At 42.8% G+C, this 26,127-nt stretch overlaps 1 protein-coding gene across 3 annotated transcripts in view; it reads right to left on the minus strand.

Moving 5' to 3' along the window:
• Positions 1–26,127, minus strand: part of KCTD1 (potassium channel tetramerization domain containing 1) — a 196,556-nt gene that overhangs the window by 39,539 nt on the left and 130,890 nt on the right. For 2 of the 3 annotated variants that reach the window (XM_053571663.1, XM_053571662.1), the window contains one exon: positions 9,708–9,886. In XM_053571663.1, coding sequence (XP_053427638.1) covers positions 9,708–9,886 — 179 coding nt within the window. Of the gene's footprint in view, positions 1–9,707; positions 9,887–24,951; positions 25,263–26,127 lie in introns of all 3 variants that reach the window. The other variant, XM_053571664.1, reaches the window with a different exon arrangement.

Consider the following 26,127-nt stretch of genomic DNA (forward strand, 5'->3'; position numbering starts at 1 on the left):
ATGCACCTGCCTCGGCCTCACAAAGTGCTAGGATTATAGGCATTGAGCTACAGCGCCCAGCCAAGTCCTCTAATTTTAAATGAAAATTATAGCATCATGTTTTTTGGTTGTGAGTAAATGCTTCTGTTTGGAAGTTAAAGAAGAGCACTGAGTTTGTGCATTGGCTTAGTGAAAAATGACTCCAACTTGAGAGTAAACTGTATGTGGGCTTCTTCCAGCCAAGGATGCAGACAGCATAGATACCTCACTGTGTCCTAACCTACGAGTGCTCCTTGGACACACAGAGACTTCATAGCTCTGTGAGGCTGGTCACGGTGCCAGGGAAGATGACACCAGAGTAGTGTGGTAGACACAAGAACAAGGCTGTCACGTGTAATACTTCCTGGCCTCCAAGCTTTCTACATGGCCAAAATGCCATCTGCTTTTTAGGAATTCACTTATAGGGCTTAAATGTTGGTACTCATCTGCTATAGAGAAGCTCTCAAATGAAGCACTAACCCAGAATCACAGTTATGTGACTGGTAGAAAGAAACTACCAGAAGCCCGAATCTACCCCTAAGGAGAGAGGCATGAGATTCCTGAGCTGGGCTGTATGAAATAACATGCAAACTTTGTGTTTTTGAAACAGAGGCCCACTCCATTGCCTCAGGCTAGAGTATCATAGTGTCAGCCTATCTCACAGCAACCTCAAACTCCTGGGTTCAGGCAATCCTCCTGCCTCTGCCTCCCAAGTAGCTGGGACTACAGATCCCCGCCACAACACCTGGCTAATTTTTTCTATTAGTAGAGGTTGGGATCTCTTTCTTGCTCAGCTTGGTCCTGAACCCCTGAACTCAAGCAATCCTCCCACCTTGGCTTCCCAGAGTACTAGGATTACAGGCATGAGTCCCACACCCAGTCAACAGGCAAACTTGTAAGCCTCTTTGAATGGAATTGTTCTCAAGAACACAGTGAAAGTGGCGCACACTTTGCACATATTAACCTCATAAGAGATTATTTAAATCTTCTATGAAATACCTACTAATTAATTTTCAAGCAAGCAAACAGAGCACATGGCTTATTATAAAAGTTCTTGTATAATGAGGGGAAACATGAAAATACAATAACAAAAAACACCAGCAAAATGGGGTGTAAGCAAAAATAGCCGGGACATTGCTCAAGACGCTATTCACGATTGATCAGAAATTGGTATGGTCTGTGTTATTGTCCCAAGCGATGTGGGTCCTGCCAGAGTCAGTAAGAAGAGCCTCACTCTGCCAGCACCTCTCCTGGCACACCAGCACCCCGGCCTCAGTCCTGCACATAGACGCATTTATGTGTCACCACCCTGCTTTGCAGATTGGGCGCCCATGGGGATCACCTGGATGCTTAATGAAACTGAAGATTTCTCTTACATCCTGGGAGGCACAGATTAAGTAAACAGCAGGTGGAACTCAGGAGTCTGCATTTTTTCAGGGACCCTGACATGATCCTGACTGATACAGGGACACTAGGGAAAAGGTATCAATTGGGGGAAAGCATTCTGCAGGCCAAGGCGACAGTCCCATTCATCTGCTTCCTTACTCTTTCCCTTCAGAGTAATGAGGCCAGACAGTCCCTTTCTGGTTTGTCCCTTTTGAAGAAAAAAGAATGTAAATCTTTCCCGCCCAGATTGGACAGGCCAGTCAAGTCCTAAGATCACTTTGGCACCTGATGGCTCAAAACGTTTGCCCTTCACTCTGCAGCTGCACTGTGCTGGCTGAGTTGCTCCAGGTCACAGAGGGAACGTTAAGCAAAATTCATTCATGGTCAACAGATATTTACCAGGCATTTGCCATGTGCCGGGCTCAGTGCACAAAGCACCAAAGACAACTGGTGGGTATCTGCTTAAAAACCTAAGCTTAGGTTTAGAGGGTGTATTTTTAAAATGAAATTTTAACGAAGTTTTCCAGGTTGGTGTGTGGGTGAGTACATGCACATGTGTACGTGTGTTTCGTGCAGAATGGACGTGAGCCCTGAGTGGGTTTGTTACACTTTGGGGCCTGCTGTTCCATTGGCAACAAGAAGGGAGGGGCACAGCGGGAAAGAGGTGACTAACGCAGCCATGGGACTGGGTGCCCCAACCCTGGAGAGCAGCCCTCAGTGTCCCAGTGCTGCCCCTGCCTCATTCCTTCTGGTGGGTGCCCTGTGCAAGGTCAAAGCTGGGCACTTTCTCTTCACAGGTACAACCAGCTAGCCCTGAGGCAAGTGGCAAGGTCCCTGGTCCAAGGCCAACTTGGTCCCTGGCTGCAGCAGGCTTGTACAATGGACATGGGGGTCGGGGGAGTCCTGAGAACAAAGAACTTGGGAAACCCACAGGAACGTGAGAACAAGACCTGTTTATTCCACTTCTGGTCTGAGGCAGTTCTTTCCAAACTTTTCCACGTCATAACACACATAGAAAATGACAGCGTGTATCTGTATGACTCTGGGGTGGCAGAGAAGGTTGTTCATGCCTAGAAGCAACTGGCCAGGACTGCCTCAGGGGAGGAATGGCCCAGTGTGTGCAAACTTCGCCCTGGCACTGACTGAGAAGCTCTCAGCTAGGGAAGAAGGTGAAGGTCATCTTGAAAATAAAGTGGCTTGAAATATCGTAGATGACCTGCCCTCTTAAGCTGAACACCACTCTTAGAACACAATTCCGAGAGATGGAATTCAGCCATGGACTACGTGGCTGACTGCGGGAAGCATTAAAAAATCCCATGCCCAATCCCAGCCCTAGAATAATCAAATCAGAACCTTTGGGGGAGGTCCAGGCACTGTTTTTTGATTCGGGAGTCCCGCTCGATTCTAATTTGATCCTAAGGTTGCAAACCATTGTTAACAAAGAGGGAAGAACAAGGGTCACGTAGTCAATGTGGGGTCAGAGACTGACCCGTGAGGTTAAGTCTCAGCCTCTCAGAGAAGAAGGAAGATACTGGGGTAAAGATAGTTGCTGCCTGTGAGGTCACTGGGGCATGGGACATGAGACGATATATGTAACGAGCCCGGTCCGGCTTGTAAACTCCACTCTGTAATATGAATAACTTCATTCAGTTACGCTCCCTTCACTGTTTTGACAAAGCCTCTGTGTACAATATTTTCCCGTCACTTATTCATACATCAAGCAAACTTGAACGTCCACTCTGTGGCACAATACTTGGTACCAGGGACACAAGGACGAAACACAAGTGAGAAAGACCTTTTCAGGGATTGGGTTTCTATCTAAGATGACGTTGAGTTTTTGGGAAGTGAGAGGTTAATAAGGGTAGGGAATCTGGCTCACAGTCCTGAGTTACTTCACATTGGGATACCCAGCGTGACTCAGGAGTCACATGGCTGTGCCACCCTCCCAGGGGGACATGGATACAGGATGTCGGCAGCTGAGAGGGTGGCCTCCACCTTCATGGATCAAGTATGATTTGGGATACCAAAGTGACAAAAATCTGTTCCTAAACCTAAAATAAAAGGCAGACTAGATTTTGTCTTGAAAATTTAGATGAACAAATAAAAATGATGGGGAAAAAAATCCACACAGGAATAAAATTACCTTTAGACTTAACACACTGCAAGGTGGGCCCATTTATCTTGTGTGTTATTTTTCTTAGTAGCACTTAACCATTCCCTGAAATACTGCTTGCTTATTGGTTGTTTATTTACTGGCTGTCCCCTCCGCTCCCCCAAGTAAGCCTCAGGAGAGCAGGGAGTTTTCTTGGCCGCCGTATGCCCTGGCAGAGGGAAAGCACACAATAAATCTGAATGAGTGAAGAACCTCACGGGGAAAACACAGGCACTGTGCGGCTCTCTTCTTCTTTCACTTGTGCTCTAAGACAAGATTTTATGATTTAGATTACTTGAAAAGTGAGGCCAATTTTGTTCCCTAGTGGCAAAGGAAGTTTGTTGAATTCACCAGTAGTGCAGTGTAAGTTACCAAAGAACTGGCTTTTCAGCACTCAACAGAAAAATCCAGTTTCATTGTTTCATAAAAAAGAAAAAGGCTTTTGAAGCCAACTATTTCATTTACCCTTTGCCTATATAACAGAGGAGCAATTTTCGAAAAGCAATATTGTAAGATGAAAAGAAAAGACAGAAAAGAGGAAAATTTCCCCTATTACCCTGGAGAAACTTTCCATTTTTCATTTGCCAGGTGCTTGTTCCCTTTTCAAATCCCTCTGTAAACAAATTTTCTTTTCTTTCTTTCTTTTTTTTTTTTAAACATCAACCAATCTTACCCGTCAAAATCGTTCCTCGTTTCACGCGTTAAGCGTTATACCTGCATTAGCAGCGGGCATACGCTCTCTCTCTTCACTTGGGCTGAGATGATACAGCTCAAGTTCACTTCCCCTCATCTAAAAACTCCAATAACCTAGTCTGTGATTTTTAACTTTGAATACACATTGAATTCTAAAACATGTGGGTCTAAAGAGCAAGCCATAATAAAAAGCTTTCTTTTCAATGCCGTGCGATAATTCTGAAAGCAAGCGCAGCAAACTACTTGGCAAAGCTGAATGCATTTTCTTTTCCCAGCCTTTCTGTTGAGATAATAAAACATGGGACAAGGATGCTGGACCCACATCTAAGGTCTGTAGTGTTAAAATGGGAACCGGGAAGTCATAAAAAGGGATGGCACAGAATCCCCAGCCTTGAAACAGGATTTACAGCAAAGTCCCTAGGCTGGCGTATAAAAATTACAATAGAAAGCTTTTCAATTGTCCTCCAAACGTACACACCAATCCTTTAATTATTGCACTTGTCTGAATTTCCTTTCAGTGTAGCTACACGTCAATAATCCTGTAATGGCTAACACATCTGAGAGTGACGCATGCCAAAAGCTGATCACCGCTGGCAAGGCACACATGCTTGGCAACCCCATCCTAAAGCTCCAAATACACACACCCCTTGGGTGGCCACAAGTGTTGATTGACTCCAAGGCTGAACGTAGAGTCCTTTGAGTTTTGCAATTACCCACATAACGCCAGCGTGCTTAGTAACTCTGCTGCTATTTAGGAGAGACCAATCTAGCTTAATCTACTTATGTGGGAGTCAACTCATGTACTGGATTTAAGATGTACAAAAGCTCTGTCAAGCCGTCAGGTTGGACGGCTCAGCGGATTGAAACAGGAGACCTCGCCTTTCACCTCTAGGTCACTGGGTGACAGGAAGCTCCTCAGGGAGACCCCTGTCTTAGTACCACCCAGGAGGTTTGGTTAATTAGTGGTTTCAGCCCACTTCCTGGTTTTAAAGAGTTCACATCTGAATAGCCATCAACTGTTGCTATTCTGATTGCTTTTGTTAGCGATAAGAGTAAAGAATAAAGTATGCCTAACTCTAAACTCATACTTCTGTCTTCTTTTAAAGCAATCACAGGATGTATCTTTCATATCACACACGTGGCTAGGAAGATCTCCAGGGTCTACCTCGAATATGTCTAGATATCTAACAGCTAGTAAACTATTGAGCAAAATATTCCATTTTCTTAATATATCCATTTAAAATCTCTTCTTGATGGTGATCTATTTTTCTTGATTTTTTTCTTTAACTTGTTTGATGTAAAATTACTACAGATCAGAACTGGATGTTTTTCTTGGGGATTGCAATTCAAAACAGCAATCAGAATTAGCCCTGTTAGGATCCTCTGAAAGGGTCAGTGTTTACCTACAGAGATGGTGTAGATTAACTTGACTCATAAACATCTCCAAAGAGCTGTTTGGCGTCTCATGCACATGTTAGGTAAGACAGTACATCACCGAAATCTGAAAAAATTTGAAAACTTCAATCCCTTTAGCTCAAAAAAACACTTGATGACGGGAAGTGAATAACAACGCAAGCGATTAACCTTATGAGATGTAAGTCAGCTTGCTTACTCCATCACTGCTTAGGGCTTACAGGCTTAAAAAACCACAGGGGAGCAGCGCACTCCCCCACGCACACATGCTGTGGAAACACTCCTAACCTTAGTACTACATAATTACAGAAATGAAGACTGAAAAGAATTTTCTTCGGTGAAATGGGCCATTATGATATAGCATGAAATATTTACTGAGGCAGAGGCCTATGTTCTCCAGGAGGGACCGAACATCTTGGTGTTGTTCAAAGCCAGATGGTGAAAAATCAAGACCTCTGCAGAAAATTGCAGAGCTCCTTATTTTATTGGTCTGGGGCAGGGCCTTGCTTTTTAATGATTCCCAGGTGCTTCTCAGGGTCAGCACTGTCGTCCTGCATACAACTTTCTGGGGACGATGTTCCAAGGGTGTTCTTTAGCCAAGACAGTAGATTAAATACAGATAGAATTTAAAAATCCCCTATAATATTTCAAAGATACTAGGTTCTTTGCAGGACCTTTAAAATTGTAGAAAGTTATTGCTGCTTTTAAGGTCACTTTTTACATACCAATTAGTACTTTTAAACTACAAACAAGTATCCCCTTAAAATCTCAGACAAAGCACTCCTTCACTCTGGGTTGAACCAAGGAAGAGACAGGTGAGTCAGGAACAAAGAGCTCTAAGGAGTGGGGCAGAGGATGTCCCTCAGGGTAAGAAAGGCTTGAAGCATCCTAGCTAGAATCTAGAATTAGAACTGGAGTTAGTTGTGATGCCATCACCATGGGCAACCTGATGTTAGATATAGGATTTATCCCCAAATGGTTAATAATATGCAAGAGATTTTCCCATAAATTGGAAGGAACGCCTGACACTCATAGGGAAAGCATGAAAAACTATTTCTCCTCCATTGCTTTGATTACTAAGATTTGTGTACGGGTCCCCTTGAGCTGGCTGCTGCGTTGAAACGCAGTTATTTAGCAAAACACCTCCAAAAAACGCAAGAGGGGGCAAAGCAATGCATAGTAATCAATTTGACATCAAACCAGTGTTACCTGACCTGTGTCATTTAGTTTATTAGGTATAAGCAACAGAAACAGAATTACTTTGTAAGGCTTGTTTCAAAAGGGTCTCAACAAATTATTTAAGATACCCGTAATGATAAAGAGGAGCTCAGAACTTGTGACAGGTGTGGGTATTTAAGGTCTAGGCCAAGAGTCCCCTGACAGTGTAGTAATCCAGCTATGATGCTGTTTCCATTGATAGGAAATGAAGGAATGGGATATTTTTGGATCTTGAAAGGCAGTTTGAAAAGAAGCAATTGCTGGGTTTGGCAGATTAAGTCTATATAGGCAATCTTATGGGTCAGGGCATGGTGTGCTTTTCATAATCACATGTAATCCTCCCAAAAACCTTGCAAAAAGACATATTTGTGCTTGTTTTACAGGAGGAAAGACAGGTGTTCAGAAATTGGAACTGTCCATAGCCAAACAACGGTTAGGCAAATGGCAGAGACAGCATCTAAACCTGGAACTAATGAATCACAAATTATTTTTGCTACTGCGCCTGTGATATTGTGGTCCATTGGTGTCAGGAAGCCTAGGGAAAGGTCAGAAAGCCTGGGGAAAGGAAGATAACAATTCTACCTTTTCTAATTCTGTGGGTGAAAGGAAAATTCAATTCTTAATGTATAGAAGTATCGGGTTGGGGGAGAAGTAAGTTTAATTAGGTGCTTGTATAAAAACATCTGTTCACAGATCAGAGATGTCCAATAGAAATAAAAAGTGAGACATGTACTTTTTATATTGTCTAATAGTCACATTAAAAAGATAAAAAGGAAAAAGTGAAATTAATTTTAATAATAACATTTTAACTCAATGTATTATCATTCCAACATGAAATCAATACAAAAGACTATTGAGTTGTTTTATTTTTTCTGGTACTAAGTTTTTCAAATCCATTGTCTTATTTTACAACTGAGGGGATACTTTAATTTGGAATGGCCACATATAAAGTGTTCATTAGCTACATGTGTCTGCGGGCTGCAAAGGAGACGGTGGAGGTACAGAGAATAGAGATTGATGGAGTCTGGGTAGTGAGGGATGAAAAGAGGATCCCTAGAAATACCCATGGAATGATGGGCTGAGGAAGGATCTGCAAATGGGACGCCATTTGAGCTCTTCATAACATACAGCATCAAAATGATGAAAGTGGCTAATTATTTGAGAGACAGGAACTGAACAGAAGGAGCCACTATCCTTCTATCTTCTAGCACCACTAACAGGCCAAGTGATGCCAGGGAGCTTGACAAGGAGCCAAACCCGGGGGAGCAGGATTGTGGTAAAAAACCCAGCCTGTTACAGTGAGCACTGGAATAAAACCTCTTGCTTAGGTCATAGGCAAATGCTGTTATTATTAGTAACTCCCCTCCCATAACAGGGTTCAAAAAGCAAACAGAAGCAAAAGGCTACCAGCCCAGCCCAATGAATTCTTCAGCTACAGCTGAAGATTTGCTTTTGACTCATATATATTTTGTGACTTGATCCCTTGAGTTAACTGTTCATTTGAAGCACCAGCAGTAATTTTTTGTTGTTGAGTTTGATATTAGCAGTTAGAAGAACTGGAAATAGTTTTTTTGTTTTTTTTTAAAGAACACTACTTATATAACAATATTCTTGAAAACTACAGCCATTATTATCACACGAATTTGTAGTACCTACCATAATGCACTTAGAGAAGGTGGGGACTCAATAATACCAATACATGACTCATATGATCATTTTATTTTAAAATATATAGTCTGGGCAGTGCCTGTGGCTCAAAGGAGTAGGGCACTGGCCCCATATGCTGGCGGTGGCAGGTTCAAACCCAGCCCTGGCCAAAAACTGCAAAAAAAAAAAAAAAAAAGAAAAGAAAAAGTATATGTATATAGTCTGTTGGGTCACTGGATGAAGAGAAATTGATTTTATTGAAATCATTTCATGTTGATTATAGACATTAAATCTGGAAATCAAGATAGAAAATATTTCATCTTCCTTCTTCCCAACTTTTATGTTCTTTAAATATCAGGTAGTGGAGACAGATTTTAAAAAACCCTGCAATCAATCTTCATGTACTTTTCAAGATGACAGTGATTTTTATGTCAGCGCTATCTGCTTAGGCAGTAAGCTACCTGTTATCTGTCACTTTGTAAAATGTTCTTAAAAATGCAATCGGTGCTCTTCTGAAGCTCAACCAGTGTGTTTTTCCATTTCCTATGAGCAAAAACAAGCAGAGAAACGCCCTTTCCCCTGATATCAGCCCACATGAGCTCATGCCTCATCCTTTATCCACCAGCAGGGCTGGTGAAGATAAATCCCTTTACAAGATCTGGGCATAACCCCTGAATATGAACAGAACCAAGAAAGTTGTCCCAGGGTCCAAAGGAAATTCTTTCTTTGGAATCCTTTTAGAAATGGGTGGGGGTGTAGAAGGGATATCTCATAAACAGAAATGTATACTGCCTATTTGTCAAACACTCTCCTTCAAACAATTCATGAATTTATTTACCTGCCTTGAGCTTTCTCATCAATGACTCTTCATTTTTTTTTTTTTTAAACAAGACTTTTTTGGCTTCCTGGACTTTTGCATACTGTTCTAAATATAACACCTCACTGATATGAGTCTCTCATTTTTTTTTCCAGTTTACAAACTGATGGGCCAAGTAATCTACAAAATGATCAGAACCTGTAAGACGTACAGCCACATTCTACAGCAGCCTCCGCTGTAGCATGGCCCACGTGGCGCCCGCAAGCCTTGGCCAGGCCTCGCTGTTATGCTGGTCAAAGGAAAAACAGTTAGGTCATCAAATACATGCACTTTGGAGTGTGACTTTTCAGTTTTTGAGATTACCTTGATTCAGGGTATTTGGTGAGGGTAGCCAGGCTGCTGGTGTACATGTGGCCGCCCACATCAATGTGGACGGGCGCATTGGATTTTGTGAGTTGTGCTGGAGTAGGAATGCCTTGGTTGTTCAGTGGAGAAGCAGGGGATCTAGTGATCAGAGGTCTTGACATATTGGGCCGACTGTCCTACAGAGAGATAAGCAAGTTTAGACATTTTTTCTCTTTTCAGTGGAGAGAAAGGAAATACACACATCATAAACAATAACGCGTGATTAATGGTGACATTCATTCGATAATAAAACCTGGAACATTGGCAGAGTCCTTGTTTTTGTTAGCATGAATATTAGAAAAACAAATTCTGTAGCAAAGGAAAGGAAAACTTCACATACTCAGAATCAAGAGCTGAACTAATGCTCACTTCAAATAATTCTGAAGACTAAGAGCATTTATTATACAAACTCTCCCATTTCACAATGGGGGAAATGGCATGTGGAAGAATTCTATTCTTTCCAAAGGAAGAGACAACACTTATTACGCATCTAAAGAAAATACGTGCGATTGATCCTTCTCTTTGAAAACTTCCTCCTTGTTACGTATTGGGAATAAAAACAGACTGTTGGCACTTGAGTTCTACAAATTTTTTTTTTTAAGAGACAGAGTCTCACTTTGTCACCATCGGTAGAGTGCTGTGGCGTCACAGCTCACAGCAACCTCCAGCTCTTGGGCTTAGCTGATTCTCTTGCCTCAGCCTCCCAAGTAGCTGAGACTACAGGCGCCCACCACAATGCCTGGCTATTTTTTGATGCAGTTTGGCCGGGGCCGGGTTTGAACCTGCCACCCTCAGTATATGGGGCCGGCGTCCTACTCACTGAGCCACCCTACAAAATGTTTTCTTAAATTTCTAGTTTTTGAATCAGGAAAAAGAGGGCATAGCTGGTCTAGCCATCAGCTAGCTAGCTAGCTTACGTAAAGCAAACTTGCAAAGAGGCACCCCAGGTTTATCAGTTAGCAAATTAAAAAAAAAAAAAGGCAACCCATATTTTATCTCCTTTTCTCTGTTTCTTTCCCTCCCAGACCATGGGTGTGGGTATGCTTTGTACAAGAATACACCCTCCTACGCTGTATGTGTGCTTATAAACCACCACAGAGCTGCCCTTCTGTTTGCCTGACTTCTTGAAGAAATCAAGTTCCCAGGTGGTGGCACTGGGCGGATGTTGATGTGGGGATGTGTCATCATAGCAAAGGTGCCATGTGAGCAAAGAGACCAGAATGAGGACCTCTCAGGATGGCGGCAGGGACACGTGTCAGAAACCGGGCTCTTGAGGAGATAAAATATTACATGTGTTCCATGGATTCAATATAAATATTTCAAATATGTCTTTTTGCTTTTACATTAGAGCCCAAACCACAGACAAGTCCAGTCAGGTCTCTGGCACCCAAGGGGTCCCACATTTAGAGTCTATAATTGAGGAATGAGCTAAAATAGTGTTTATGTATGAATTCTGTAAGATTGACGGCAGGTGACACGTGCACGCTCCTGGCTTTATAATTTAGCCAGAGACGGTTTTCCAACATGCAAACAATGTGTGGCAAAGCCGGTGATAAGGCATACTAAAGGGATTTTGAAAAATGCCTTTGATGGAGATTACAAAGAGGAAGTCATCTAGTTTTTGTGCATAAAACGCAGCATGATAAAATATAAATTTGCGAAACATCATAGATTTTATGATCTGGAACAGCTTTAGGAATTACCTGGGGCACAACTGTTAAACTACTTAGCATTAACCACATGTCCAAGCAAGACTGTGAATGCACATGCTTTCTAAAACTCAACATCTACCATAAAGGGGTGGTGATTGGGCCTTTACACAAAATATTTACCATCTGTGTTGTGCTTTTCTACATGCTGAATTAAACAGAACCCCAGAAACAGTCACAGAAAAGGACTTCACGTGTTAGTTCTTTTTTTTTTTTTTTTTTTTTTTTTTTTGTAGAGACAGAGTCTCACTTCATGGCCCTCGGTAGAGTGCCGTGGCCTCACACAGCTCACAGCAACCTCCAACTCCTGGGCCCAAGCGATTCTCCTGCCTCAGCCTCCCAAGCAGCTGGGACCACAGGCGCCCGCCACAACGCCCGGCCATTTTTTGGTTGCAGTTTGGCCGGGGCCGGGTTTGAACCCGTCACCCTCGGTATATGGGGCCGGCGCCTTACCGACTGAGCCACAGGCGCCGCCCACGTGTTAGTTCTTAAATTGGGTGGTAGGCTCCAGGGAGTTCACTATATTATTCTCTATAAATTCATATGTATTTTTAACAATGAAAAATAGCCACTAAAAAAGCACAAAAGGATGTCTGAAATATATAAAGAAAAGGAGTTGAAGGGTTATTGGGTAGGGGAAGAAACCTAAAAAAATAAAGGCACAGTTGGTAGGAAATACAAAATAGTTAGGATTCAGGAATATTAAAAAGTAGCATTTTAAAATTTGGATGACACAAGACACATTTTTCTTTTCTCTTTTTTTTCTTTCCTTCAATTCTCCAAGACATCCGAATACATTTTTCCATTAAAACCCAATCATATAACCTCCACTTCTAAGAGATGCATACTATCTAACTTCCTTCCAGAAAATCACTTCCTGGCTACACACACGCGCGCACACACACACACTCACTTCCTGGCTACACACACACACACACACACACACCCTGCTTGTTACATTTCGGCCCATCACAGCACTGCAAAGTCTGTAATAGTTTTTCAATTGGACACATTCTCTGTCCTGCCTGAGGGTGCTCAGGCAAAAATGAGCAGATTTGCAGGGTTAATATCATCGTTAGTCTGTGACCCCATTCAGCACAGCACTAACACCGCAAGGTCTATACAGAAGGGAGAAAAAAACCAAAGTGTAACTGATTGGTTGAAGGATTCCAGATTTGTCAGAATATACACCATTTATACTGCAAGTCATACATGTATGGATATTACTAAATTTAAAACTGAACCAGTGTTTCTCCAGCTGAGAGTAGTGGGTGGGCATTAAAGCTCAAGGGCAAGGACAAGAGCTGCCCTCCTTTGGGGAGCCCTTCCCCCCCTGCTCCTGGGCTTCTCCCCACCCTGGATGGGTTCCTTGTTCTGTGTCCCTAATTACGGTCATTTTTAAGGCATCATCTGATATTAGCTAACAGAGGCAGAGCTTTCCTCTTGGTATTTTCTGTGTGGGGCAGACTGTAAACACTTTTCAAATACATAAGGCAGGGTTTAGGGGAGGCTCTTTGGGGCTGGGAAGTCTCGACACTTGCAATGGACCTTGGAGTTGACAGTCAACCCTCACCTCATCCACTCTGGATGTTTCATCTAGCACGATTTTGGCAGCCTCCTCCCCTTACCAGTATCAGGAGCTGATGCTGAAGTCCCAGCGGGGATGCTCCTACTGCAGCTGCCATCCCCCCACCAGCCGAAGGGTCAAGCCGATGCGCAGGATGGCAGAGTGGAGGACAAGAAAGAACCCGGTCCTGATGTCATTGAGACACCAAGTCAACCAACTCTGAATCTATCTTTAGAATCCCTGTCACTTGGGCAAATAAATTTCTTTATTTTCTTTTTTGAGACAGGGTCTCATTCCATTTCCCAGGCTTAAGTATGATGGCACAAGCCTCCAGGTGCATGCCACCATGACAGGGTATTTTATTTTCATTTTGTAGAGACGAGGTCTTGCTATTTTTCTCAGGCTGGTCTTGAACTCCTAGCCTCAAAAGCAGCCCTCCTGCCTCTGCCTTACAAATTACTGGGATTACAGGCATGAGCCAAGAGGCCTGCCCAAATTTCTTTATTTTTAAAACTAGTTCGAGTTAAAATTTCTGTTAACTGTCCTGTTACATGTCTGCACCCCATCAGATGGTTTGGCTTGGTGAGACTTGGCCTGTGATGCTAAAAACAGCTGCCTGCTGAGATGTGGAATTTTCTATCATATCGTCACTCTTCTTTAACTCCGTTCTCCCATTCTCTCCGTTTTCCCTTTAATCACTTACCCATCATTATCTTAGTTTGCACATGTCTTTTAGTATTACTTCTGATGAAAGGAAAACTATAGCACTCCGGGAGGTCAAGGCGGATGGATCACTTAAACCCAGGAGTTTGAGACCAGCCTGAGCAACAGTGAGACCCTGTTTCTACTAAAAATAAAAAAACTAGGTGGGTGTTGTGATGGGTGCCTGTAGTCCCAGCTACTTGGGAGGCTGAGGCAGGAGGAATGAAGTCCAAGAGTTTTAGGTTGCTGTGAGTTATGATGATACTACAGCACTCTACCTAGGGCGACAGAGTAAGATCAATCTCAAAAAAGAAAAGAAAAAAAAAAAAAGGAAAGGAAAACTATAAACTTTCACCAGATAGAGTATAAAGAAGTTGTAAGTGCCACTATCACTACTGAAGGACCAGCTCAGAACTACAGTCCCCACCCCCGGACCCTTGACCAGTACTGGTCCATGGCTTGTTAGGAGCCAGGCCACACAGCAGGAGGTGAGCAGCAGGTGAGTGAGCAAAGCTTTATCTGTATTCACAGCCACTCCGGATTCTCATATCACCGCCTGGGCTGTCTCCTGTCAGATCAGAAGCTTTGTCTTTTTTTTTTTTTTTTGTAGAAACAGAGTCTCACCTTATCGCCCTTGGTAGAGTGCCGTGGCATCACACAGCTCACAGCAACCTCCAAATCCTTGGGCTTAGGCGATTCTCTTAACTCAGCCTCCCAAGTAGCTGGGACTACAGGCGCCTGCCACAACGCCCGGCTATTTTTTTTTTTGTTGTTGTTGCATTTTGGCCGGGGCTGGGTTTGAACCCGCCACCCTCGGCATATGGGGCCGGCGCCCTACCCACTGAGCCACAGGCGCCACCCAGATCAGAAGCTTTGGATTCTCACAGAGGCACAAACCCTCTACCGTAAACTGCACAGTGAGGGATGTAGGATTCATACTCCTTATGAGCATCTAATGACCTGAGGTGGAAATGAGGAGGCAATGCTAGGTCTGGGGAATGGCTGCAAATGCTGATTATCATTAGCAAAGAGGGAAGACCAGTCCCTGGTGCCAAAAGGATTGAGGACTGCTGGCTCAGAGCACCTGCCGTATATATCTGGAAGCTGGTCAGACAGGAGGCTGCCTCTGAATAAAACCCCTATGGAATGTACTCCTCCCCAGGGGAGGGGAACCCACCCTATCATGAAGTGACTGAGTCACTGCCCCTCTCTCATGCCAGTCTGTGCTCCTTCCTTCTGTGGTTTATTAGTGTCTCCTACGTGCTGGGTACCGTACTAGGTCATGGATACTCAACAGCGAACAAGACAGACTGTTTTCTGCCTTAACCGACTGTTGTCCAGTGGGAGAGAAACCACGAAACCAGCAACTCGACAGGGCAGAAGGCCACTAAGGTAGCTGAACAGAGGCGACACTTAATCCAGGCTTAGGGGCTGGGAAGGATGGGGAAGGGTCCTTAGAGACAGTCTCAACTGAGAGCTAGCAGATGAGACGGGAGGCTGGAAAGAGGGTGCCAAGCAGTACTGCCAAGTCCCCAAAGCGCGGGAATGCATGGTATATTCTAGAAATTAAAAGTTCAGTACAGTGTGGGAATTCAACCACTTATTATTTTTCTCCCCCAAAGTGGACGGATGATGCAGGAGACAGAAGCGTGTATGATGATGTGTGGTCTCAGAACCACAGAATTAAAGGACAACTTATAATGGAAAAAATAAATAAGGCTCACAATAACATCTTCCTGTCTGGTAGAGGGGCGGTGGAAGAGGCGGTAGGCCGGGAGCCCACACCGGGGAGCGCTTCCTGCAGGGGTGGGAATGCTCTCCATCGGCCTGTTCAGGTCACCATCACTGGTCCCCAGTGACTTCCTGAGCACTGAAGTGTGACAAGTGCATCCCAGGAACTGAATCTTTAATTTTAATTTCTTTTACCTAATGTAAATGTTGATTGACATAGCTACCCGTGGCTAGTGGCTATCATTTTGAACAGCACAGTAAACTTGGCTTGAACATTCCTTAATATTTGGAAGCCCAAATCCGAACAGGCTTGGACTTACCACTCATGTGATAAGAGAAACCCGTGTGTTTTGGAATGGGACGTCAGTGGCATAGGACCCTACGACACAATCTTCCCTCTCTCCTTCTAAGAGAATTTCTGCCTTCTTTACTGATGCCATGGGGCAGGATGCGGGGGAGGATTCGGCAGAACATCGCAGAAAAGGGACCAGACACAAGAGAGCACATTCCGTGTGATTCCAGTCATAGGAAGTGCCAGGCAGGTAAAGGAACCTGGGACGGCACCTTTGGGGGTCCGACTGGGAGTGGTAAAAATGAGCCGCAGGAGAGCCAGGAAAGTTCGATGTCTTGAGCTGGGTGATACGTAGGTACCCTTAAGATTTATTAAAAAAAAAAAAAAGATTTATTCACTTAATTATAACTCCTATTTAAATAAAAGGAAGATAAACCAAAAATAATCTGGGAAAAACACCTCCTCCAATCAGGATCCTTTACTGTTCAATTATTCACTTAAATTTTGATGAGATATCTTTTTTTAAAAAAAGCCACAAAAATGTTTATTAATTCCTTTCATAGAATTCACCCCATCTAAATTACTCTGTTATGAACCAGTCCTCGGGAATTTTATTTCTTCCTTCTTTTCCCATGTCTATGCTGCACAGATTTTCCAGGCATGTTGATCAGTTTATCTGTAAAATTTCCATTTCCCAGGTGCTTTCAGTTTGCCGCTTCCTGGTAGTTTACATCATCCAACTCACCTACCCAACAGACCAGCAGTGATTTTTGCCAGTAAAATCCTTTAAGGGATTTGACTTCGGGCATCTTTCAAAAGCAGCAAGTGAAAAATTTGCCTCCTAACCTAGCTGTGGCCTGTTCAAACAGGAGCCCCAGGGCACTGCATTGAACAAATGAGCTAAAGTTTAAACCGAAAGTATTAATGACTTTATGTTGAGAATGTATGTCCCTGTCTTATGTCATGTTTCACTATCGAGTTGGACTATATTCTCTCTTTCACTGGAGAAAGAAACAAGCTTCTTCGTGTCACTTCCAGAAAAGCAAGTCAATAGTAAAATACTTTTATTATTAGATAATCTAATTCATCACATTTAATAGAATAGTGAAAGAATTTAATACAGGTCCTAACTTTTCCATAAATTTCAATCTGGATTAAAACACGTATATTTCTCTCTCTCTCTCTCTCTCACACACACACAGAACATCTATATTATACCTCATGCTTGCAGAAGGGAGTGTTCTCATTAATTCTGATAATCTGACAACTGTAATAAAAGTATCTTAGGCAAATACCCTGCTTCCTAGGATGGAAATTTATGGCTGCCTTGGGAGTATTATTTCAGGAATGACACAATCCTGCCAGACTCTCGATAACAGTTCTCAGAGAAAACCATCACTTCACTGACCACAGTTACTTCATCATCTAGCCAGACTCCCAGTTGAGTGTCAATGTTTTTTGGAAAAGGCTTCATTTGTTTCTTCATTCTCTTAAGTATGATTTATTTGGGTACCTATTGTCTGTCAAACTCTGAAGTCTTTATCGACTTTAACTAAATAACGGAATGAGCCTGGAGAGAGAAAAAAATATCTTTCCTAATAATTTCACCTAAGTTAAAAAAAAAAAGAAAATTCCCCAGTAGTGCTTCAAAATTGATGAGTACTATGTATATAATTTATTTAGAGGGCAGTTTCCATCAATCTCAACCCTTTGGAAGACAGTAAAGAATTAGGCCACAAAAGTCTTTTGACTATCTGAATTTGATGTCAAGCTCTCCACGCACTTTATTCATAGGTACCCTCTTCAAATTCATAGAGACTACTTCCTTTTTTTAAGAACCTAATCAATCTTTTTAAAAAAATTTATTACCCCTTTCTTTTTTTTTTTTTTTTTTTTTAGAGACAGTCTCACTTTATCACCCTCAGTAAAGTGCCTGGCATCACAGCTCACAGCAACCTCCAACTCCTGGGTTTAGGCGATTCTCTTGCCTCAGCCTCCCAAGTAGCTGGGACTACAGGCTCCTGCCACAACGCCTGGCTATTTTTGTTGTTGTTGTTGTTGTTGCAGTTTGGCTCGGCCTAGGGACTGAATTCACCACCCTTGGTATATGGGGCTGGCGACCTACTCACTGAGCCACAGGCGCCGCCCACCCCTTTCATACTGTTGCTGGGACTGAAAACTAATACAGCCTCTTTGGCAAGAAGTACAGAGAATCCTCAGATAACTCAAATTAGACCTCCCATTTGACCCCACAATCCCATTACTAGGCATCTACTCAAAAGAAAACAAAATCATTTTATCATAAGGACGTTTGCACTAGACTGTTTATTGCAGCTCAATTTATAATCGCCAAGATGTGGAAACAACCTAAATGCCCATCAACGTGGGAATGGATTGACAAGCTGTGGTATATGATGGTGACTTCATGTATTTTGTATTATTCTGGATGGAGCTGAAACATATTCTTCCCAGTAAAGTATCACAAGAATGGAAAAGCAAATATCCCATGTACTCAATACTAACACGAAGTCAGATGATCTGATTCACATCAACATAGGAGAAAAACTCTTTTCAATTCAAGTTGGGGGGAGGGAGAATGAGGGAGGACAGAGAAGGGAGGGGGGCTTTGGTGTGCTCCCACTTAATAGGCACAATGAGGGGGGTATGGCACATCTTTTTGGTGCGGGTCTGAACTACAAGAGGGACTCTACCTAACAAATTCAAATATTGTGACCTGGTTCTTTGTACCTTCACATTAACCTAAAATTAAAAAAAAAATTTCTATTGCTCATTGACACATGAGTAATATTTTAATCCATGTATACAATGTGTAATGATCAAATCCAAGTAATTCACATATCCATTACCTCCAACATGTAGCATTTCTTTGTGTTAACTTCTAATTCACACATTACAACATTTACAGCTACTGGTTTTCTAGCTCGTACGACGGCAGCTAATTACCAAAATCATATAAAGTTAAGTCCTATAAAAAATCAAGCTCCAGACTAACTTAGACTGGAAAGCATATTGAAGAAAGATTTCCGTCCAAAAACAGTAAAGGAAAACATTTTTCTAAGTTAACACAATTTTCAAAACTTCATACCACTGGAAAAGTTTCATATAACAGAGTGCCCTAAGGGTACAGGAGAAAGAATTCTGTTGACTTGAGCTCAGCCTTGCCCTTGGTGTGATTTTGGAGAAGTTACCAAACCTATTGGACTCCAGTTTCCTCATCTCCACACCCCACAGAGAGGCGAAGAGGCAGTGCCTGTGAAGACCTTGAACACAGGGCTCGGCACAGAGAAGGAGAAATGGAGTTTATTTCACTCCTCTGCACACACAAAAATGTAATTTGATAAACCAGTAAATCAAAGGTTTGGAGGAGCCTGCTCTGGACCTAGTGAGAAGTACAGGAAACTACTTTTATGTAGCTGAGCGGGCAAGGCCCAGAAAAAGGAGAGTGTCTTCACTGATTTAATAAAGTACCACACTGCAGGGTTCAGACAAAGAAAATAGGATAGAGCAAAAGAAGATGCTAATTCTGTGCTTTGGACAAGGGCATGCAAGGAAACAGATAATGAAATTATCACAGTTGGTTTATAAAATGAAGTGGCACTTGAGCCGTATTGATTTTTCTTTTCAGATAAAAATCCTAATTTCATGGGGAAAAAAAAAAAAAGAGTGCTTCAAAGTTGTTTCAAAATGACCATCAAGTACATTAAATCAATCTGGAATTCTTTCCTAATCTGAAGTAGTAAAATGCTACCCTTCTCGCTGTGGCCAGAAGTGACTACTGTGAAGTGACTACTATTTCAATGCACAGTCTCTCTGCCAGATTTGGAGCAAGTGCCCTGAACATGCTTTCTGTTTCTTCCTTTTTCATAATGAGATCTGTGTCTGAGAAGCTCCCTTATTAGATTACCAAACTGAGGCCATGAAAAGAATGAGTATTTCACCATTTCTCTGCTTTCTGGTCAAAAGGAAAATGAACTTGACGAAGAAAATATAATAGAATCTTGTCATGTTTATTATTGCTGAATTAATTTAAATAGATTTCTTAGATATTTTAAATGAGCTTAAAATACGATAGGGTATTTAAAAACATATACTACAAACATCATTAATATCTTTAGCTCAACTAAAGATATTAATTTGAAAAAAATTTTAAATATAGGGCCAGGAGCAGTGGCTCAAACCTGTAATCCTTGCACTCTGGGAGGCCAAAGTAATAGCACCACTTGCGTTCAGTAATTTAAGAACAGCCTAGCTGAAAATAGAAGAACTAGCTGGGTGTGGTGGTGGGTGCCTGTAGCTCTACCTACTCGGGAGGCTGAGGCAGGAGGATCACTTGCATGCAGGAGTTTGGGGTTGCTGTGAGCGAGGCTGATGCAACGGCATTCTAGCCTGGGCAACAGAGTGAGACTCTGTCTCATTAAAAAAAAAAAAAAATTAAAATGTAGCTTTAAAGAGACAGAGCATGTTCAGTAATACTACCTAATAGTTTTATAAGGAAAGGCCATTTTTGCAAAAATATGTATAGTTACAATGAAAAATTCTGGAATTAAATGCACCAAAATATTAGCAGGGCTTAAGCCTGAGTGATGACATCACAGGCAAAGTTGTTTTGATGTTTTTATTTCTTTATGCTTTACAGAATTGAATATTTATTACTTTTGACATTTTATAAAAGGAAAAAACTCAGCTCTACATTGCCCAATTAAGTCACTTCGTACGCACTCTTGGCACACTGTAATATTTTAACTGTCATAATAGGGATTTTTGGGACATTTTTTAAAAAGGACTAAATGAAGAAATACAGAAATGGAACTAAATTTAGGGCTAATGTTTTCCCTCCCCTTTATTTTCTTGCCAGGGAGGAAATGTGCAGAATTGAAAATTAAATGAGCCTCAGGTCATGGTAAGCTCATGTTCAGCTGACACAGAAGTCTATTTTGTTTGATCCTAAAAGAAAGGGGCAGTGGTGTGTGGTTTCCACACTCCTGGGGCCCATCTGGTTATCTGCCCCCTCTTCCCAGATCCCTCCATTCTCAGCTCAAAAGCACAGCTAAAGTGATGCACAGGCGTACATGTCTCCTGCGTTTCCAGAAGTTGGTGTTCTGTGCTCACTCTCGGAGGGAGGATTCAAACGCAGCAAAGGCTGGCAGCCAGACAGTGTCTGACACTTACAGAGGGGCCTTCAGGTCTGAAATCAGAAACCTCTGCACAACGTTAGGTATTATCGCCATTTCACAGCAAAGGAAGTTGACTCTGAGGTCAAGTGCCTTGCCTATAATTATCTAGTAATAAATTTTACTGTGATATTTTACGCACTAGACATTGTGTTCCCAGATAAGGTTGCCACTCTCCTATTCCTAGGCTATACATGCTCTGGCTTTCCCAGGAGAGGGGTATGTTTGCCTTGTTCCTTTTACCTGGTCTGTTTGGGGATGAACACACTGCCTGGAGGGTTAGAAGGATGGTTAGTGGTCACTGAGAGGGCAGGAGCCAGTTGGCCCAAATGGATACCTCCCCAACTCCAGAGAACTAGCATTTTATTTACTTCCCTAAGTCCTAGTTCTAGGTGCAGTTAGCAGGATCCATCTGCCCCTAAATAGGCAATAAACTTGACTTCTTGGATGTGGTCATAAAAATTCTTCATTTAGCACGGTATCTAAAGCAAAATGTGTTCCTTTTAACCTTAATTGAGTCTCTGGGAATCTCCTCTTAAGATTCTTAAATGCCCATTTGCCTGTTTTTTTTTCATTTGCTTTAGTTTTAACATTAAAAACAAAAAATTAAAACAAACAAAAAAATCAAAACATACAGGTTTATAAATACATGCTTCCTCTACATGTATAGAAGATGTGTTTACTGAAAGTTCATTTGCTCCTTGGTTCATTTGTTTAGAAAATGCTGGCTGGCTGCTCTACTTGGTGCCAGGCTAGGGCACTGTGGAAGTGAAATCCTCAGAGTTGAGAGTTTAATCTGCAAACTGGCCATATGCACAGGGAATTCCTGATGACAAGAGACACCCGGGTAAATAAAAACCTTTAAATCAAAGGCATGGTGGCTCACACCTATAATCCCAGCACTCTGGGAGGCCAAGGCATTCAGATTGCTTGAGCTTATGAGTTTGAGACTAGCCTGAGCCACAGCGAGACCCTGTCTCTAAAAATAGCCGGGCCTTGTGGTGGGTGCCCGTAGTCCCAGCTACTCAGGAGGCTGAGGCAAGAGAATTGCTTGAGCCCAAGAGTTTGAGTAGCTATGAGCTGTGATTCCACAGCACTCTACCAGAGGGCTACAGAGTGAGACTCTGTCTGAAAAGAAAAATTAAAAATTAAAATCAAATTATGTCTTACATATTCTGAGAACTACATATGGATACTCTCAAGTGATCATTTTGAAGCCGAGCAACATGTTGGTGCCATAAAGAGCACACCTCTCTTGGTTTTATGAATCCAGGCCATATTGTTTTTAAATAAGACATTCCTATATTTAGTAATTCCACACTACAAAGATCACACTTCTACCTTTTGCCCCAATTACCTTTTAAAGAAGGAAGTACTTTCAGCACTTCTAATGGTGGTGACATCAATCGAGGTACCTGAGCTCAGAACGTTTTCCTGAGGATGTGGTGACATGCAGACCAAGTTTTAGTCCAATCCATGTAACCAGCGAGTTATGTGGCCTTGGCCAACCATTCTCTCCCTTCCGTTTTCCCATTCATGATACATGCAGTTGGACCAGATGCTCCTATAATGCTCTTTCCAGTTCTGAATTTTTACTAGTCCTACGATGTTTCAAATACAAACCATCAAACCATCAAATTCAAATATCTTAAGAAAGCTAGCATTTTAGAAGGTCAGCACTGAAATTCAAAATTCCTTTGCAAGAGAGGAGAATTGGTCATGAAATGAAAGGCATTCCAAAAGTGTGAGTGCAGGAGGGAGCCGACTCAGAGCGATTGCTTAACAATTGTACCATTTTCTCCAGCTGATTGGGAAGATTAAATTTTAATCACTACTCCTTCTACTTGCCTTCACTGGCAGAAGGAAATAGCAAATAAAATGTGGTGCTTAACGAGCAAAATGCCTACTTCAAAAAAAATTTCGGAAGTAGTATTGTTTTAGTGGGGTATTTTAAATTTATTTATATCTTACACTGTTCTGGAATATTAGAGTAGTCTGAAAGCAGCTTATTTGAGATTTTCGTATAGATTACAAAAATAATTGTTTTAGTGATAAAGCAGCACGTTTTTGTTTGTTTGTTTGCAGTTTTTGGCTGGGGCTGGGTTTGAACCTGCCACCTCTGGCATATGGGGCTGGCGCCCTACTCCTTTGAGCCACAGGTGCCGCTTAAAGCAGTGCTTTTTAAAAACAAAGTTAGGATCTCTTGTAAGCAGAATCAGTGGCATCTCTTCCAAAAGACACAGTGGGTAATAAAAACAGAAAATGAGGGGGCGTTTGAGGGAAGTGCCAATGGGAAGACCCTAGACCCAGTGGGTCACGTGTCCTGTTGCCAGGCAAACGCCAGGCTTTACGGTTTGCCAAAAACACTTGCTGGGATCTTTATGCTCAGAAGTAAACAAGGTCAATTCAGTTTGCAAACTCATTCTAGAGAAAGTGCTACCTACCTCATTGCTGAATATCACTACTATCACCTTTGAAGTACTCCCCGTGGGAAGCTCTGCACCAAAGCCAGCACCTAGTCCGCCCTTCAAAGCAATTTTATGGACTAGCCATCTGAGCTGTTGTCGTACCAGGCAGGGTCTAAGAATTAAGTTTACAAGCTCATCTGAGAAAAATTGCCTTGAAGGGTGGACTAAGCCTGGCATCCCCACCGGGAGTACTTTGAAGGTAACCGTAGTGATATTGAGCAATGAGGTATAGACCACTTTTGTAAGATAATCTTGAGAACTATTGTCCGACCTCAGAGACTGATTTTCTTCTGGCTTCTGGGTCCTGCCTCTCAGTTACATGAGTCCCATTTGGAGTTGCTGATGGGAACCGGTCCTGAATAAATGCACTGCTGAATGAATGGGCTCCTCTGGTCCTGCCCGTTAGGATGTGGCCAAAGCAGCAACGGTGGCCAGTGACCCTGGGAGGTGCTTGCAGCCAACCTGCCAGCCCTGGTATTAGCACTTGTTTCTCAGAATATCCTGGAGAGAACAGTGGTTGCTAAAACGTTCTGCTCGGGAGCAGATGGGTGAAAAGAGAGCACTGAAGCCACAGATGAAGGAGGCATCTGACCGAGCACTAAAGACAGCCGTGAACAACCCTCCTCCTCAGTATTTGATTGCATTGAGCTATTCTTTAGAATTTTCACACTGTAAAGGAGACATCTGTGTTCTTGGAGATATGTCTTAAAATACAAACCATCGAGAGTACAAAACAAACCAACTTTTAAAAGACCAACCTGATTGGGAAGAAAAGTTCCCTATAAAAAAATGCATTAGAAAAAAAAATCATTCCTTCTATTGCCATGGTGCCTTCTGCTTATGAAGTAGTTATCTAAGAGATCCCAGGACTCCAAGGACTTTACCAGCGGTCAGAACCTGTAATTAAAGGTCTGGAGAGGGAAGAAGGCCAGGCCTCTGCTATTTATCGCAAAGTTGGAACACTGAGGCAGCAATATTTAGGTTAGTTGATTTAAAGTTGGAAGCAAAATCCTCTGAAATCAGAGCTTGCATCCTCCCATCTCGGGTGTGCTGTCTCTGTCTGGGGCAAGCTGGTGGTGTCAGACCCAGCGGGGCCTCAAACTCTGAAAACAGGCCTTGCCCTTGCCCTGGCAGCAGGCGGCATTGCGCAGGGGCATTCTGCTCAGAGAAGCAGAACGGGCAGCAGGGATTCTAGGGTATTACTAAGAGCCCAGCTGCAAAATGGTTTTTTAAAGCACAAGACACAGTACTTGCCTGTGGCAATGGTGGGGAGTGGGAGAGTGCAGGGGGCAGAGGAAATTTTGTCTGGGGAGAAGAGGAGCTTCCCTCTCAGAGAAGCAGGAAAGGGGCAGACAGCAGCCTGAGAAAGGTGAGAAGAAAGGGAAGAGGGGCAAAAAGTGGGGAAAGGCCAGGAGTGTAGCAGGAAAATGAAAGAGAAACTGATGGAGAGGCAGGAAGAGAGAGACAGGAAGAAAGGGGTGTGGGCTGGGAAGAAGGAGTCAGACCAGCTGAACCTCCTCATTTCCCAGCCACCTGTTCACCTGTGTATCCAGGAGGTCAGCTTCTAAGGCCTGTGTTTTTGGCTGCAGGTCCTCTGGTTTATACCACAGTAGGATCTTACTTGACGCCTCTGCAAATGGGCTTTCTTGCTTGCAGCCATCAGAAGTTTGGGAGAAGGGTTTAAAGATCCCCCAGGTCTTGCAATTTGCTATGGTCACCAAATCCAAATGCGCTCTCTGAACGTGGCTTCCTTAAGATGACTGTGAGGCTGACGCTTGATTTTTGGAGAACCATGAAGATCCCTCGCCCAGATGGAAAGTTCCTCAGTTTATGAGCTCACAGAAAAATGGTCCTAACAAGAGGAACGGAAGATCACAGGCATCAAATGAAAGCCTGCGGATGACAATCAGAAAGGAATCAGGCTGTACGGGTCACACAATGGTCCTTCCTATCAACTCGCCACAGTGCCTCCTTCGTACTTTTTGGGGTACGCAGTAGAAAGTGAACAGAGTATGATGACGATAAAGCAAGTCCATAAGGCTCTGTAATTGAGTGCTCTGATCTCCTTCCAGTAAATGACCTCAGCGATTTATCCCATAGGGCAGTAGCCCTAAAACGCTTTTTGATTTGTTACCTACCCATCAATTAAAGAGAAAAAAAAACCACAATCTCATAGTGCCAATAGGCACACATGTCAAGTAAAGAGAAATTAAACATTAATGAGGTGACGGGGCTTTTGTGAAAATAAAGTAAATACATAATACTTCCCAGGACAAAAACACAGACACTGTCACACTACACAGGGAGCGTCCCAGGGCCACAAGGAACTAGGCAGCCTTGTGTGCCGAGGAGTCTCCAGGGTTTCCAGAGGCAGCATGGTAGGAGTTTTTGTAGGATAATATTTAGAAATAAACATATCCTACATCAAGCACACAAAGTTTTGATATCTCTGTGGCTTAAAACAAGTGACAAGAAGGCAGCCACACAGCTCTGTGGGCTGGCCCCCGGATCCCTGCAGCTCCAAGAGATAGCCTCAGACGGGGCAGACCAAAAGCCCCAAACAAAGTATTTTCACAAGTGAAATGTAGTACTCAGAACTGTCCTTGGAAGTCAGTCCGACTGCAGGCTCCGCAGCGGGTGGGAACGGCAGGCTTTGCTCACTGCTCCCCTAGTCTGTCACACAGCGCCTGGCATCCCGCAGGCACACATACACAGAA

Source organism: Nycticebus coucang, chromosome 19 (genome assembly GCF_027406575.1).
Source record: "Nycticebus coucang isolate mNycCou1 chromosome 19, mNycCou1.pri, whole genome shotgun sequence".
Taxonomy (NCBI): domain Eukaryota; kingdom Metazoa; phylum Chordata; class Mammalia; order Primates; family Lorisidae; genus Nycticebus; species Nycticebus coucang.